At 35.3% G+C, this 16,928-nt stretch overlaps 2 protein-coding genes across 3 annotated transcripts; one reads left to right on the forward strand and one right to left on the reverse strand.

The window, feature by feature from the left end:
- Positions 1 to 92: 92 nt before the first annotated feature.
- Positions 93 to 2,488, reverse strand: LOC107002407 (F-box/LRR-repeat protein At1g67190-like). 2 transcript variants are annotated; one of them, XM_015200422.2, is made up of 3 exons: positions 2,262 to 2,488; positions 2,092 to 2,141; positions 93 to 1,646 (listed from the first exon to the last, which is right to left on the reverse strand). In XM_015200422.2, exons 2-3 carry the CDS (start codon positions 2,116 to 2,118, stop codon positions 384 to 386), a joined length of 1,290 nt encoding a protein of 429 aa, XP_015055908.1. In that variant the 5' UTR covers positions 2,119 to 2,141; positions 2,262 to 2,488; the 3' UTR covers positions 93 to 383. The 2 variants fall into 2 exon arrangements, with proteins under 2 accessions (XP_015055908.1, XP_015055909.1); XM_015200423.2 differs by having other exon boundaries at positions 1,853 to 2,141.
- Positions 2,489 to 4,582: 2,094 nt separating this feature from the next.
- Positions 4,583 to 15,385, forward strand: LOC107002334 (cell division protein FtsZ homolog 2-1, chloroplastic). Its single transcript, XM_015200315.2, has 9 exons — positions 4,583 to 4,760; positions 5,045 to 5,789; positions 8,629 to 8,928; positions 11,379 to 11,469; positions 12,794 to 12,918; positions 13,466 to 13,558; positions 14,520 to 14,585; positions 14,672 to 14,803; positions 14,905 to 15,385. Exons 2-8 carry the CDS (start codon positions 5,160 to 5,162, stop codon positions 14,801 to 14,803), a joined length of 1,437 nt encoding a protein of 478 aa, XP_015055801.1. The 5' UTR covers positions 4,583 to 4,760; positions 5,045 to 5,159; the 3' UTR covers positions 14,905 to 15,385.
- The last annotated feature ends 1,543 nt before the right edge of the window (positions 15,386 to 16,928 follow it).

A 16,928-nucleotide genomic window follows, 5' to 3' on the forward strand; every position in this document is an offset into this window, starting at 1 on the left:
TACATGGAAATTATAAGATGACAGTTTTTTTCCTCGTTTCTTCAGCGAGTACGTAGTTGAATTTAGCAGTATATATTAGAAAAGCTAAAACATAGAAAAAAAGACTTAACTTCATTACAACAAGATGAAACAGACAAGCAGAAAAAATAAAGAAAAGGAGAAGTTACAATAAGAATACCACAACTGTGAACACTATGCGAACTTGAGTTGAAAGAATAGGGTAAGTAACAATGCTGAAGCACAACTTAAACTAAAACAGGAACGCAGCATGGTAACCACGTAATAACAGAAACAATCACCACAAAGGATCGTCATGTACCTCCTTGAGCTATTAACATTTGAACAAAAATGTGAATTCCAAGGCTGGGTACAGTTGCTCAAATCTATTCATATTCAAACTGAACATCTATCTTCAAATACTTCTTCATTAGCCTTACAATAAAGGATGTGAATTTTGCTAATGTTTGGCATTCTTCGTGTGTTTTGGTTTCTGAAACAACCCCATGAATCACTAACTTCCTTAGATTAGGGCATCTTTCCAATAGCCCTGCTACCCACTGTGAAAAGAGGTCACTGATCACCGTCCAACCAAGCTCCAATACAACCACATTTTCCAATTGAAAAGAACCCTGCAATCCATACTGAATTACTGCCTCTCTTAGTTCATAGCTCAAGGAGAGATGAGTTAGTTGCGGAAAGCAAGCAGAAATTGTCTCAATATCAACAACCTCATCATCATCATCAAACACAACTGCCCATAGCCTCAGTCTTCTCAGTTTTGATGACTTTGCTATCATATGATGGAACTTGGACCACATGATAGTGAAATTGCTGACGTCCACAATCTCAAGATTCTCTGCGCTCTCACCAATATCAAGATGGATGACACTAACATCATCAATCTTAAGGAGTCTTAACTTCCCCTTGCTGACAAGCTCAAAGACCTCAAGTGTACAATCTTTTAACTGCAATTTCTCAAGGCTATCTGCCTCCAGAATGATTTTATCCAAACTAATGGCTTCGACATAGATATCTTTCAAAGAGTTAGTACTCAGCTCCATTGAGGCATGCGGATCAGACATAACAATATCCAGACTTATAAGGCTCAAGACCTCAACTTTCGGGCAGGCTGTGAGAAAAATACTGAGGTCCAACGCTGATACACTGACATAGCTCAGTGAAAGAGACCTCAAGCAAGGAAATTTTTGGTAACTAGGTTCAACACCCGTAATCGTATTGTGTGCCAGAGCCAATACTTCCAGTCTCTGGCGACCACATATCTCAAGAATATTAATGTTTGGTGTAGTCCTGACATTATAGTGTAACTCACGCAAAGTTTCTCTCGTGTACATTAGCCAAGCAATCACCGGAGCAGCAGAGAACTCATCCACATCATCCATCATAATTGACAGACACTGTAATCCATTAGTCTGGAATATTGTCTGTGTCACAATTATCTCTAGTCTGCTCCTTGTAAGCTCATGATAAAGAGGCCAGTCATTCGAATTAAACGTGAGTGTGTGAAGATGATTTCTCCAAGCCTCTCGCCATTTCCGGCAAGTAGAAGATGCAATCACTACATCTCGTGCAGCTCCTAACCGAGACAATATGTTGCCAATAACCTCAACAGGAAGGTGCTCCATAGCCTTCATACAGAATAACAAATCAAAAGGCCACCAGAAGTAAAGAAAAAAAAATGCTACAACCTAATAAATCCAACTGAGCCACTAAAACCTCCAAACTTCACAGATATATAAGGCATGTTTAAAGTCAAGAATCATCTAACTCTCAGCAACCAAATGATATCCAAAATCAGATGGGAAAAAAAAAACTAAAAGTAGACCAATCTTACGCTTCACAACTAAAAAGTAGACCAAACCCAAACTTCACAGCTACATTACTGTGCAAACTGAGAGTAACAGTAGATCACAGACCAATCTTCAGGGGAAAGTAGACCAAAAGATGAAATATCAGGCAACCCAATTAATGATCCATCAAATTATATAATCAACCAAAGACAGATTTCTTGATTCCACAACCATCTACTTCAAAACCCCAAATCAAAAAAAAAAAAAACTTAAAAGATTTCACCTTTTTGGGCAAAGGCAACAATCCCATTAACACCTCATCAATTTCCCATCCTGCAAACAAAAAAAATCAAAACTTTAACAAACCCCACACATATTCATAAAAAAAAAGGATACATAACATGGATGTTGAAGGAAATTAAACCAAAAAAAACAAGAATATGTCCAACTTACAACAAGAATCAAGTAAAAGATCACGACCCAGAATCAGAAATGAATCGATTGAGGTAAATTATAAGCCCCGTCGATCAAAAGGGGATGGAAATCTGGAAAAAAAATTTGGAGAAAATTGTTCAAACAAGATGGTGGAAGAAAGGCAGCACAGACACACACAGTGAGTGGTGTGCTGTGTGCAATATGCAATACAGGTGAGACCCACGTCAAGTAGCCAGTTATATTGAATCTTTTTAAATACAAAAATTTTCAGTGTTTTGTTTATATTTTAAATTTAATTCAATAAAGTAACACTATTTTATACGAATTAATAAATATGAAAAAATAAACTTATTTGGTGTGTATAAGAGTTGGTAATTGGTAAAAGAATGGGAGACGCTCAGAATTGATGATGGTTGATGATTGTGGTCGATGGTCATAGTTAATGAAGGTGATTGATTATATATAGTTAGTGAGATATGACTGGTGTTCGATAATTTATGAATAATTTCTTAAGATAGTAATTGCAGTTGAGGATGATAATTTTGAAATAGTAGACGATACTCCTCTGTCTACGTTTATTTGTTATATTGAGTTTTTCAAAATCAATTTGATTAGTTTCAAAGCTACCTTAGTCAGAGTTTTGTCGTAGGGCCCTAATCCATCTAGCAACAGATGAATTTTTCATGTTGCCAATTTGTTGCAACATTGTTTAGGAGTAATGCCTTCCAAGTAATGAATAGTGGTTCATTAGCATGGAAACATATTCTTTTTGGTAATAAATATATTTTATATCAACAGAGGATATTATGTTAATAATATGTGGTTGTTGAACATAGCCCCGACATATCAGCAGCTAAGCAACTACGTAGGATCTACAGTTTAAGGACAGTAATTAAGTTCGCGATCCGGCTAGCTAACTTGACCTTCAAATTACCTCGCATCACTATCATCCAAAAAAAATTGCCTTGTGAGAACCATAAGGGTTCTCTTCTTGATCTGAAAGACTCGATTATTCTTTTCTTATCACATCGTATTCATTGTACAATCTATATACAGTTATCCTAAATAGCGTGCATTAGCATGAGTCTCAACCAGGGATGAGCTACCCTAGGGTAAGGGGTGTCAAACGACATTTCTTCATCAGAAAATTACATTGTATATAGGTCAAAATTTGATTTAATGAATAATATATACAAGTGTTGACACATCTTAATGGGTTGCAAAAGTAGTTTGAGGTTGCGTGTTCCATCCTTGATAGCAAAATTATGGCTCCGCTACTGGTCTCAATCCAACACACTCCCTTTGTCCATTTCATTGTGTTCCTATTATGTCCTTGCCACTTTATATTTTGACATTCTTTAATTCAAAAAATTGGCTTCACCACTGGCATTGATCCAACGCACTTTATTTGTCCATTTCATTGTGTTCCCATTATGTCTTTGCCACTTTATATTTTGACATTTCTTAATAAAAAATTTTGGCTTCGCCACTGGTCTTGATCCAACGCACTTCCTTTGTCCATTTCATTGTGTTCCTATTATATCCTCGCCAGCGCAGGGCAAACAACGACTAGTTCATTCCTCTTGTGCTTTACATCAATAGAGGAGCCAGAATAACAACTAAGGAGTGTCAAAATATAAAAAAGTTAAAATGTATAGAAGTCGAGGAGTGCCAATATATAATATATATACATAAAAAATATATATTTTTACCTAGCTATGCAGTATAATTTTTCGACGAAAGGGTGTCGATCGACACCTCTCAATTGTATGTGGCTCCACCATTGATTCACACAAAGGGTAGACATTTTGATCAATCAACTTACACTTCAACAGTCAGTCTCTAGTGTATAGTCTTTTGAAAATTGACATACAGAATATGAAAATCCATTTGGGAGCTCCAAAATTATTGCATACCAATCTCTGCTGCTGTATTTTCTGATAAGTACCTGTAAGTTTTGCATACACCTACTTCATGGAGAATTGCTAATCACCTTAATGGAATCCGCCTAATCACCTTTACTTCAGACAGTTCTTTCATCGAGATCCCATTTACTTTTAAATATTTATACAAAAAAGAAAAGCAATTTCCATATACAATATAGTCCAATAAAAACAATTATAAGAATTAATAAAGCAACTAAAAGAATATCACTAACTAACAATTGCTTGACTCAAATAAGTGATAAAAAAAAATACCTAATATATGTGTGACTATGCTTGACTTAAATAAATATCTAATATAAACAATTTTTTACTCTCTTTAATTATCATATTTTTCTTAATAATTTTTTTTTTTTTTTAAAAAGTAACTTAAGTTAGGGTGATTCTCAAGCAATTCTTGTGAAGTATTTTACAAAAAGTTGATATTTTTTATCAAATGGACACTGAAATTGCTAAAATCCAGTTTTTCTTACTATAGCTTATACACTATAATAACAAAATAGCAAAAGATCCCTTCTTTTTTTATCTCACTGAAAACTTCGCCTCTCTCACTGTAAATGCTGCGAATTATTCTGTAAGTATTTGTTTCCAAGAATCTCTCTACTTCTTGCTAAAGTTACAATCTTGCTACAATTTCTGCAATTTTAAGGTTTTCAGTTCTATCTTGCTTTGTTTAGGGGGAATGGTAGAAATGTATGAAGTTTTGAGCTTTATCTGTTGCATTTCTGGTTTATGTTCATCTTCTTGTTGCAAGTTTTAATGGGTTGTTGTACATTGGGGGTGGGGGGTGTAGGGTATTGGAGCCCTTTTACAAATTTCCCCTGATTGTCTGTTTCTTGATTTTTTTTCAATTGACAGGTGCTGAAAGAAAGTTTTGGGGTTGAAATTCAGTTATAGTGAGGTGGGGTTGTGATATTTTTGGGGAATTAGTAGATTAAGTTGATTTTGGATAGTGGGTTTTTTGAATTTGGGTATGGCTAGTTGTACATCAGCTGTGTTTGTGCCTCTGGATACTCGATTGCGGAATGGGGTGTTAACTGTTCTTGCAAGAAGAGTTTGTCCTTTGAAAATGCAGGATGAGAAAGTTGGTTACTTGGGTGTTAACCAAAAGGGTATTTCAAGTTGTCCACAGTTCAAGTGTTCAGCTAATTCACATAGGTTCAATAATTATCAAAGTAAGGACTCGTTTCTAAATCTGCATCCTGAAATTTCGATGCTTCAAGGTGAAGGAAACCATACTTTCACTACCTCTAGACAGGAAAGCTCGAGTGGAGGTGTTGCCGAGAGCTTAATGGACTCATCTAGTTTGAAGAATTTCAATGAGGCTAAGATTAAGGTGGTTGGTGTAGGAGGTGGTGGATCAAATGCAGTTAATCGGATGATTGAGAGCTCTATGAATGGCGTGGAGTTTTGGATTGTGAATACTGATATTCAGGCAATCAGGATGTCGCCTGTGTTTCCTGAGAATCGATTGCCAATAGGCCAAGAGCTCACGAGAGGACTAGGTGCAGGTGGTAATCCAGATATAGGGATGAATGCTGCCAAAGAAAGCAAGGAGGCTATCGAAGAAGCAGTTCGCGGTGCAGATATGGTTTTTGTGACTGTAAGTTCAGCTTTTGTTTAGGACTATAAGTTCAAGTTGTTTAGCTTTATGCTAACTTTACTTTGATGCTTTGTCATATCTTTTTTTGTCTTCTCAGTTTCTCGGTTTCATATGGTGTTGTACTAGATTCTTTGTTTTTTCATTCTTCAATAACAGATACTGCGATAAAGTGCTTCCTTTCTAGCTATCAGGAATATATGAAACTCATAAAAGTTAATTGGTGATAACATGCAGAATCACCAAATGATCTTCATATACTTGCAGCTTGTTTGGATGATAGTTACCTATTGTACTGTTAGCGTAAATACCATGTTTTTGTTATTGTTACTTAAATTATATTGTAGCGTATCGTTAAATTCATTGTTATGTAACAATCAAAAGTCTCATTTAAGTAACGACCGATCTTGTGTGATCGCGTCGTTACCTTATCTTTTTCTTCTCATTTAGTCTTTGTATATTTCCAATAATAATCTTACTTTAACCTCTACACTGCAATCTTATAATAGCTTTACCTAGTACCCTGCTTTTCTTGTAGGTTTGTCTTTCGAATTGCTAATGTGTTGTATTATGTTATTAGGGAAACGATAATATTTACTCAAACATTATATTCATCAAAACAATACAATAAAAACTATACATTATGAAACTATATGTAACAACCATCCATTAAAGGCAAGCTAATTGCAACACTATAACCAAACTCCAAATACTTTTTCTTAACATATGGCTCCTACCCCCTTAAAAGCATCTGGAAATGGGAAAAAGTGGCGGTTGAAGGGATTTCCGTTTAGGCCTCATTTGTTTGTACTTAATGATGGTCTTAATCTTAATCATGTAGATATCAATCATTAAGTTTGTTATTTAGATCTGAATCTTAACCATTTGGTGCTCTTTTTTTTTTTCCATGTCCCAACCATATAATGGGTCTGAATGATTATGATTTGTAACAAAGTCCCAATGTCATTAGGACGTCTATCGAAAAATTTTAAAAGATGCAAGTTCACCATTTCCATTTATTCACCACTACCGCTATCGCCCACCATTATCATTTACTACCATCCGCAACCACAATCACCACTGATGTAAATCATCATAATCAACTATCACCACCACTAGCCACCATTACAATCATCACCGTCGACCACCATTACCATAACAACCAACAATCACTACTGAGTATGCCCACCATCGATCTACACTATATGTCATCAACCACTAATATCATGCATCACCACCATTAGCCGTCACTATCAATCCACCACAACTATCATCTGCCACCATCAACCACTACTGTCAACCACCTTCACCTACTAGCTACTATTCATAACCAACACCATTCCCAATCGGCACTCATAACCGCCACCGCTAATTAACACTACCACCAATCGCCAAACAATGTTTAATAATATTTCTTAATATAATATTAAATTAATTAGTACTTTATTGAATTTTTATATTTAAGCATTTTTTTAAAAAAATAACTTGTGGAACTACACCGGATGCATTGTTGTTGTATTCATTTTAAAATAAAGACCAGTTTTATACATTCATATGTTTAAAAAAATAAAAATCTTAATTATTTAGTATTTGGATCTTATTACAACATCTTAACAATTCAGATATGTATTCAGACATCTAAATCTTAATACACATCTTAGTACTAAGATGTATATTTTAGACGTCTTAATCTTTAACAATTCAGGCGGTCTACCTTTAAGAGGAAAGTTTATTCTCTTGTCACTAATTGCTATAATTGTATTACATTGTTCCACTTCATCTCTTTAGGCTTCTCTGTTTTCACAACTACAGAATCCTAAAAATTTCATAACATTATAAATAATTTTGCATTGTGTCCATCTATGAGATGTAGTTGTTGTAAATTTTGTACCCATCTGGATTTTGTCTTTGTCTTGCATACACCACAAGCTTGGGCTGGGTATGCTGACTGTAAAGGTTGTAGGCAAAAGACAGTGTCATAATCTGATGTCGCACATCACTCCCTATATTGAATAGAAATATCTAGAGTATCTATGATATATGGCATTTTAGCCTTTAAGAACCTTAGGAATATGATTTCCCTTACTTAAATAAGATGAGAAATGAATGAATTTTGACTAGATCATCCATTCAAAGAGAGGAAAAAACTTTCACATGATTGATATCTTCAAGGTACCTTGATGATCGGTAGGGTAATTCAGTCATTACCTAGAAAGAGAAATATTTGGTTTTCGCTTAAGTGCTAAATAGGGCGATTTTGTCACATGTTTAGTTTTTGGTCCATTTATGATAACTTCAACCAAACTATGCATGAGGGGATTTTCTTAAAAGTTGTATGACGTCTGGAATTTACTGAAAATCGCCAAATATGGTGTTGGAAGGCTTGAGTGAAGGGGAGATACTGAAATTTATCAGGGGTATAAGATGATGAATTTTGCTCTTAGGGTCATAATATCGATCTGCATTTGTTTCCTTATTTTATTGAGTTTAAATGGTGTCCAGAAATCAGTGAAATTTCTCAACTTGGAACATATTTAATCTAGAGCACTGATCAAAAGGAATATCTTACTCTGGAATACAATGTCATTTTCTGTTTTGGCTCCAATTTTTGGTCCTGACACTTCTTAACTTCACGAGTTATCCTTATGAAACTAAATACATGTAAGATGATTGATGTCATCCATCTCAATGCATATTATCCAGAAGCTTTGTAAAAGTTAAATATAAATGATCTGCATATTGCTCTATTCAGAATTAAAGTTCCTTTACATTTTTGGTCTTGTAGAAGGGAGTAATTAAATTAACTTTCCTCCCTTTCTGGGCTTCAAAATTTTATGTGCAGGCTGGAATGGGCGGAGGAACAGGGACTGGTGGGGCTCCTATAATTGCAGGAATTGCCAAATCAATGGGTATCTTAACTGTTGGTATTGTCACAACCCCCTTTTCTTTTGAGGGACGAAGAAGAGCAGTTCAAGCCCAAGAAGGAATTGCAGCTTTGAGAGAAAATGTTGATACACTAATTGTCATTCCTAATGACAAGTTACTGACTGCTGTTTCCTTATCAACCCCAGTAACTGAAGCTTTTAACCTGGCTGATGATATTCTTCGGCAAGGGGTTCGTGGTATTTCTGATATAATTACGGTAGGAATGCTGAGTTCTCCCTCTCTTTTGTTTCCATTCTGCTCTCTACATTGTTTGACAATAATTTGAAGTTAAGTTGATTTTCTCAGTCTTACTTTACATCTAGCAACTGGCCCTTTCGTTCCCTGCTTTTTGGTGGGGGGAGGGGGGAGGTTTCTTTGGCGTGGTCCCACAGGAAATTCACGCTTAACTTCTCTCCTGTCTTCATTTTTGTGCATTTGATTTTGCTTTTCTTTAACAGTTACTCCTCTCCGTCCCATTTTAGTTGATCATCTTACTAATAACAGTTGTCTCATTATCCCATATTAGTTGATCCCCTTACTAAATCAAGAAAACATTAATATTTTTTCCTATATTACCTTGCAATTAATTCCTTTTGAAAGTGTTCACATTTGTTTGTAAAATCTCCTAGAATTTTTTAAGGGGTGAATTAGTAAAATTATCTTCGTTTTTATGATTTTTTTAATATGCGTGTAAAAAGGAAAGTGATCAACTAATATGGGACGGAAGGAGTATTATTTACTCCACCTGTTTCGATTTGCTCGTCTGACTTTCGTTTGTAGTCTGTATCAAAAGAATGCCCTCTTTCCTTTTTTTGGCAACTCCTCAACTTCAACTTACCACATGAAATGTTTAAGGCCACAAGATTAAAGGGCATTTCAAACTGTTTAGCAACCTTTTACTTTTGGTGTATCCACTTTGTACCTAAGGATATAGGGGACATTACCCTATTTTTAGACAGTTTATAAGGGATATAGGTGATAGATTTTGTTTTGGGCTGTTCCTTCATACTTTTGATGTAATTATGTAGGAGCACACTATTGGTGTACTCCTTTTGTTCATAATACCAGTTAACCTTCTCAAAAAAAACATTCTCTATATATCTTTAATTTAAGACCACAAGATTCAAAATTCATATTTTTTACTTTCTTAAACTTCTAAATTGAAATGGAGGGAGTAACATTTTCACCTAGGGAAGGTCATCATTTACTCAATTTATGCTTGCAATATCAAGATATACTCAATTCTATGTTAATAATCACTGTAGTTTCACCTAGACTAGGTGATCATTAACTCAGTTATATCTGAACAATCCCTGTCTGCTACCAGTGGAGTGCATCTTAATTTGCTTTGATTTGGTGACACCATGTAGCTGATAAGTCTGCAGTGTGTATAAGCTGTTAAATATAACTTGAGATATTGACATTCACATCCAAATTTGGATACATGCTTTGTAAGCTTCTGATGAATCTAGCATTATTTGCCACCTGCCCCTAAAAGAGAGGGAGAGACAGGGAGGGAGGGGAGAATGACAAACTCTCGTGCCCGGTCAATGTTAATTGGCAGAACTGTTTCTAGTCTGACCTGGAAGAATGCAACGAAACCTTGCTGGCCAGTGATGTTGATGTTTCTTTCTTTCATTTTTCCTGTTTTGGTATTAGGGAGTGGATAGGGCATTCCCTGCCTCTATCACAAGGTTTGCCTCTTTTCTAATCCATAAACTGATTTCTCATCCCTCATTCTCCAGAAGTCCACATCATCAGCTGCTCACAAATCGTTGTTTTGATGAAGGTATTTAATTCACAGAAAGGCATCAATAAGATGTAGCTACAGAAAATAAATACAAAATAAAGAGTTTTTAGCCCCTTTAATAGTGTCATAAGACAATGGAACTAACAAAGTCCAAAGACTGATCTGTTCTTATTACAGCAGCTAACATAGTCCATCAAAAAAGGTTGTATAAACAATTAGCTTTGAGAGTGGTTTGGAGTTGAGGTTTCATCAAAGCATTTCCTAGCTCTCTCATTACGTAAACTTCTCCAAAATTGACTGTAGGGATCATCAGCTGCACACAAATCTTTATCTGTAGAAGTATTAATCGCCCTACTAATTTTATCCTGCTCTTGGTTTTGATATGTTTGGAGAGACTATGGAGCATCTTTGGTGTTTTCTGAAGAAATTATGATGTGATACCCTCCAATCAGTTTATTTCATCAGCAACAAAATAGGGCTGGCTAATATATTTACTAATACCAAATACCTTTTGAATGTTACAACTTACAAGGATTCCGAAAAATCAACAAAGTTTTCTGCCACAACTACATACTTTTCTTTACATCAAAAATGAAGGATACCCTCCATTCAGTTTGTTATCAACAATGTAATTTTCTATGTTTATTTATTGCTACAAGCTTCTGATTCATACCATACGATCTTTGTATGGATTTGTAGAGCAATGAGTCTGATATTTGTTCCCAAATGTCCATTCATCTTCTTTTTATGCATCTGAGTTCCGGCTGTATAATATGTAACTTTGATCTCAGTTTTGATATTTTCATATATTCTTTGCTTATGGATGAATCGAATTCACTTTCGAACCGGTGCTCTTGTTAAGTGGGTTAATATATTAGTCTGTATTATTTATTCTCAGTATATCTACATGAATTCAGATTCCTGGACTGGTAAATGTTGATTTTGCTGATGTGCGTGCTATTATGGCAAATGCTGGTTCTTCGTTGATGGGAATAGGAACTGCTACAGGTAAGTTGAGGGAGCTATTTTTCAATTGTGGCCTATCACTTTTTGTTAGTACCGTTTTTAATTCATAATTTTGTCAGATGTAAGGTGACTACGAATGTGATGAAGTTGCCTTATGTGACACATTCAGGGCCTATATATCTGATATATTATAAGTACCTCTAAAGTCAAAAGGGATTAAACAAACAGAAGTGGATACAAACATTATCATTAGAGTTATAGATCGAATCACCCATCTAAGAGTTCCCTGATAGCATCATTTTAACCAAGAAAAAATATATTTCTGGTACAAAAACTTACCAAACAGTAGACTGCAGCGCAAGCTTATGCTCCTAATATGCTGTATACATTTTGAATGATGACACAACCATCTGTTGGTCGACTGCGAGCTATTGCGAGCGGGGTTTTTACCCTGTGCGCACTCAAAGGGTAGCGGCTGCGGGTTCTCCTTGTCATAAAAAAAAGAACATTATCATAAGATCACTTGTGCATCATTCTCCTTATTTCCTATCAATATTTGGACTACCGAAGCCACTCCCCAAATGAATAGCAATCCCAATTCTAAACCACCGAATCACATGTTTTGCTTACTTTTATCCTTATATTTTCTTATGGTTCCTTGAGTTACGTTTCCTGAGATGTTAGCGAGCTATTGAATTCCCTGAATAGCTTTAGCTGATGACGGAACCTATAATCAGGTCATATTAAAGAAAAATGGCATACTTGACAACTACGAGGGCTGCAATGTTGGAAATATGAAATGAAAGTTCTGTTGAACTAATTATTTCTTTTGTCTTCCCCTTTCAATACTGACAATGTCTTTACCAGTTGCCATGACAAACACTAGACTACAATATTTTTCTAGTCAAATCTTTTGTGAAGATAAATATAGTATCTTTTCCACGGATGTTAAATGAGTCTTTTCTGGGATTTCTTTGTTATCAATAATAATGGACCTAAACCTAAGCTTACATGCACTCTCATAACTTTCACACCCTGTCATGCCACAATGTACATTTGACAAGTTTATATTAATTTCACAATGTTGTAGCCTTCACTTCTTTCTGAAAGTGCAAATTTTTTTTGCATGTTCCATCCTTGTTTTGACCAAGACCCAAAAGTATTTCAGATCCATATTAAAAAGCAGCTAAGTTATGAGTTCTAACAGACTACATGGACTGATATTTTAGATTGGGATAAGATGTATAGCCAGTTGCCCACATACAGTTTTTCTCATCTCTCAAGTAGTTGGGTTTATCAGTGAATTGAATTATTTCTGTTGAGAATGTATTACAGGACATGTCTTATTGTTGAGTTGATATTGCAGGGAAGACCAGAGCCAGAGATGCTGCATTGAATGCTGTTCAATCTCCTTTGCTGGACATTGGCATAGAGAGAGCTACTGGAATTGTGTGGAATATAACCGGTGGTAACGATTTAACATTATTTGAGGTACCTTCCCTGCTCCCCTCCACCCCCACCCCTACCCCCAATGTTTTTACTGCTTTCAGTAAATTGACTTTTTATGTCGAACCTAGCATGTATAGATAGTTATTAAATGACCCCCTTTCATTAATTTCCCTGAGTGATTTTTTCTAGAAATGGAGAAGAACAAAGAGAATCTTTAATTAATGATGCATGAGTGCGGGTTCTCTAGAAAATTTAATGGTCTACACTTTTGGTCTACCTGTTTGTCCTTTTTGCTATCTCTCTTCAGCTTTGATGACTGCTTTTCAACCGAAATAGCATATAGCCACATTTATATCATTGCATCCTTTTCATGTTATGCATAGTGATGGTCAGATGAGTCATTTACTTACAACTATCGAGTCAAAGCATTCCTACTTCAGATGTACCATTAGTGTTTTTGAACCTCTTCAAAGAATACTTCATCACAATATCTTATGCTCGTAGACACATTGTTGATTATGTTAATTCATGATTATCCAATTTTTGATGTCTTCTCTTACATTTGCATGTTCATTTGGCACTTCTCTAGGTAAATGCTGCAGCAGAGGTTATATATGACCTTGTCGACCCAAGTGCCAACCTCATTTTTGGAGCTGTTATAGACCCATCATTAAGTGGACAGGTACATTTAATATCTCCTATCACAAGGATAACATTGCTTTTGTTAAGATGATACTATGTTGAAATAACTAGCAAAGATCTATATGTTTAATGATTACAATGGGCCTGGTATAGACTCTCAGAAACTTCTAATTGGAACAGCATAAAAGTATGTCTGACCATAAAACCCGAACTGTGAGGGATACTAATGGTTGGTTTCCTTTACTACGAGAAAACATTATCAATCGTTTTCTCTTGCATAACAAATCTAGTTCTGAAAGAATTTCTCAGCAAAGTATGTACTTCGAGAAACAGCTTATCAGGTCAGAAGCCAAATATTGATCAAGTGTAAGGAAGGGTTTCTCTCTAATTGGTAAATCAAGTGTTTAAATTCTTACAACATACCTAATGTAATTCCATAGGTGGTGTCTGATGAAGATAGAGTGCAGACCTTACTCCACATCGTGGAGGTAGAAAGGCTAGTTCCAAAGATCCCTCACTTCAAATAAAACATAATACAGCAGTTTGAAAAAGAAAAATACACATGTAAAGAGGACATAACCAAATAATAAGGAAAACACTACATGTCACTCAGAAAACAAGGAACAGTAACATAGCCAAATAATGCGATAATCGAAGCACAGGAAACAACGGGTAGTAACAGACTTCATAGGACAAGAAATGCTACTAATACTGATATGAACAGAGAAATAGGTATATGATGCAAAATTAGTGCTCCAATGAAAAGATGCATCGGTTGTGACATTGCCTTTATTTTCCCACACCAAATGCTTGTCTATGTTAGTTCTATGGCAACACAAATAGGTTCTGGTAATGTTACAGCATTCAAGATGATTGTATCACTTGTCAGTATGCATTACTCATAGTTCTTCTATTACTAGTTTCAAGCTCTCTTTCTCCAAACCCTTGACCAATATTCATCTTGGATCATGTTTACTCGCGTCATTATTCTCATGATGCAGGTCAGTATAACACTAATTGCCACCGGTTTTAAGCGCCAAGAAGAAAGTGATGGGAGGCCCCTCCAGGTATTCCTCTCATCCACTTCTCTTTGTATGTTCTTTCTTCATGCAAAACCTGTGCCTCTTGTATAATTTGTTTCATGATGTTACAGGGAAACCAACTAGCTCAAGGAGATGCCAACCTTGGAATTAACCGACGACCTTCATCCTTCCTGGAAGGTGGTTCAGTAGAGATCCCCGAGTTCCTCCGGAAGAAAGGAGGCTCTCGCTATCCTAGAGCTTAAGTCAGTCCTTGCTTTTCTTTTACATATAGTAGTCTTTCACCCTTTATACAACTGTCATTTCTTTCCTCATCTTCTAATATGATAATGTCTTCTATGTGCAGGATCTTTGGTATGCTTCAAATAGTGTCTCAATCTCCGAGGAAGTGTTACCCGACGCCCTTTCTTAATGCATAAATACTTGTTCTGTTTTTCAGTAGTCATGCCCGGTATATATTACTTCTTTGGCAGTCAATTGGTTATAAGCTGGAGCTTTTTACAGCAAGATATGGAAGCGTGATGAGTCGGTAGCCTTGACATACATGAAGTGTACCGTTAACATGTCTGTTGTGTCCGGTGTGTGTGTGTACGTGCATGCATGTTTCCATCCGGGTAGGGTACGTCAAAACGCGTCCTGTCTATGTTCTTGCCAGTAGGCAGAACTGCAAATCTGAGGTATTAGAAACCAGTATTTGTGAAAAGATGAGTGATAAAGGTACACTCTTTCTAGTGCAAGATATTGTCCCCAGTTTTGACTGACATTTGTGCTGAAACAATCTTCTCCAGTTTAATGAAAAAAATTCAGAACTAAAATATCCTCAAGTTTATGATGCTTCAGGTTTGAATTTCAATAGAGATAGAATTATCAGGTGATTTTTCTTTATTTGTTTAAGCTTGGGTATACAGAATTATTCGATATTTATATTGATGTAAGTTAGTAAATATAGGAAATCGACAATGTCCAAGTAGGTTGTGGCTTAGGCGTTAGCGAACCAACTTGTCAAAACCCTAGCAAACTCGATGTGTCATACTTGTAGCTCTGCCAAAACATATTCGGACATGCACACTACTCATATGAAACCCCCTAGAGCAGGCCTGAAAGACTGTACGACCCATCTTCTACGCACGAACCTAATCACATAATTGCTTGTCACTACCATCTACTTTTTACAAGTTTGACATATCGATGATCGTAGCTTTCTGAGGAAAAAAGGAATCATAAATATGCGAAAAAGTATCGAATAAAAGATTTCTCATGTATCATCTATAGCAAAATTATGAACCTAAGCCAAACAATTCCCTAGGGAGATAATTGTTAAACATGTAAGTTATTCCTATAAATATCCCGTAAAATTAATCGAGATGCTAGATCGTACAACATGAGTATCAAAAAGAGAAAAAAAAAGTAGATAAAGGTGATGACAACTTTATGTTGAGTAGGTAGGTATTTGTGGACAAATTCTTCTGTATTTTATTTTCTAGTCAGTCCCTATCAGTATTATATATCACTTTTTACTACCTATATTTACTTTTAAATGTTATAAGTCACAAACACAAGACAAAAACATTAAATTCTCTAGCAAAAATGGACCATTAGCATTTTTTTTTATTTCTTTAAACATTTTTTTGACAGATTGTCCAACAAAGTGAAAACAGAAACTAAAGTACCAAACCCTAAACATTAAATTGTCTTAATTCAACATTGCAGAAGGCTTTTAATTTTTAACCCACTTTGTATAAATGTGCTTTATTGTCCCTAAAAAACAGTTGAAATCATACTAATATACTATATTATATACTATATTAAACTTGATCCTTTTTCCCTTTATAACCAATTCTACACTGTAGTTTCGTAATATTTGTCGTCCTTACTAAAAATATTTGAGATAAATATTTTCTTCGTTCATTTTTAGTTGTTCATTTACTATAAATAGATAATCACTTTTACTTAAACAAATTAGAAGATCAAGGGATAATTTATCACTTATTAGGAGTCGTCTGATATGAGGTATAAGGTATAGTTATCTCAAAATAAAACGTAAAATTATTTTATCATGCATTTGGTTGGAGGTATCAGGTGACCTTGATTTATTCATCCCACCATTTTTACCGTGATAGATAAGTTATCACATATATATGGTGGGATAGTTTATCTTGAGATAATTAATCTCGAAATAACTTATTTCCAATCAAACAACCTCTAAGTTATTGATTTAATTTATAAAATAAACTACAGTTATTTCTCAAAAGTATAGAATTTATTATGATTCACGAGGTGATAAAGTAAAATTATTATTTTATTTATTATTCTTGAAAGGGTATACCAAGTCAATATTGAACAAATAAAGATGGACACATGGATTACTCG

This window comes from Solanum pennellii, chromosome 10 (genome assembly GCF_001406875.1).
Source record: "Solanum pennellii chromosome 10, SPENNV200".
NCBI lineage: Eukaryota > Viridiplantae > Streptophyta > Magnoliopsida > Solanales > Solanaceae > Solanum > Solanum pennellii.

Coding starts and splice junctions, on each gene's coding strand:
- LOC107002407 (XM_015200422.2), bottom strand. CDS start 2,118: ATGGGATTGTTGCCTTTGCCCAAAAAG. Junction 1,647..2,091: donor TGTTGCCTTTGCCCAAAAAG/GTGAAATCTTTT, acceptor TTCTGTATGAAG/GCTATGGAGCACCTTCCTGT.
- LOC107002334 (XM_015200315.2), top strand. CDS start 5,160: ATGGCTAGTTGTACATCAGCTGTGTTTGTGCCTCTGGATACTCGATTG. Junction 5,790..8,628: donor CAGATATGGTTTTTGTGACT/GTAAGTTCAGCT, acceptor TTTTATGTGCAG/GCTGGAATGGGCGGAGGAAC. Junction 8,929..11,378: donor GTATTTCTGATATAATTACG/GTAGGAATGCTG, acceptor ACATGAATTCAG/ATTCCTGGACTGGTAAATGT.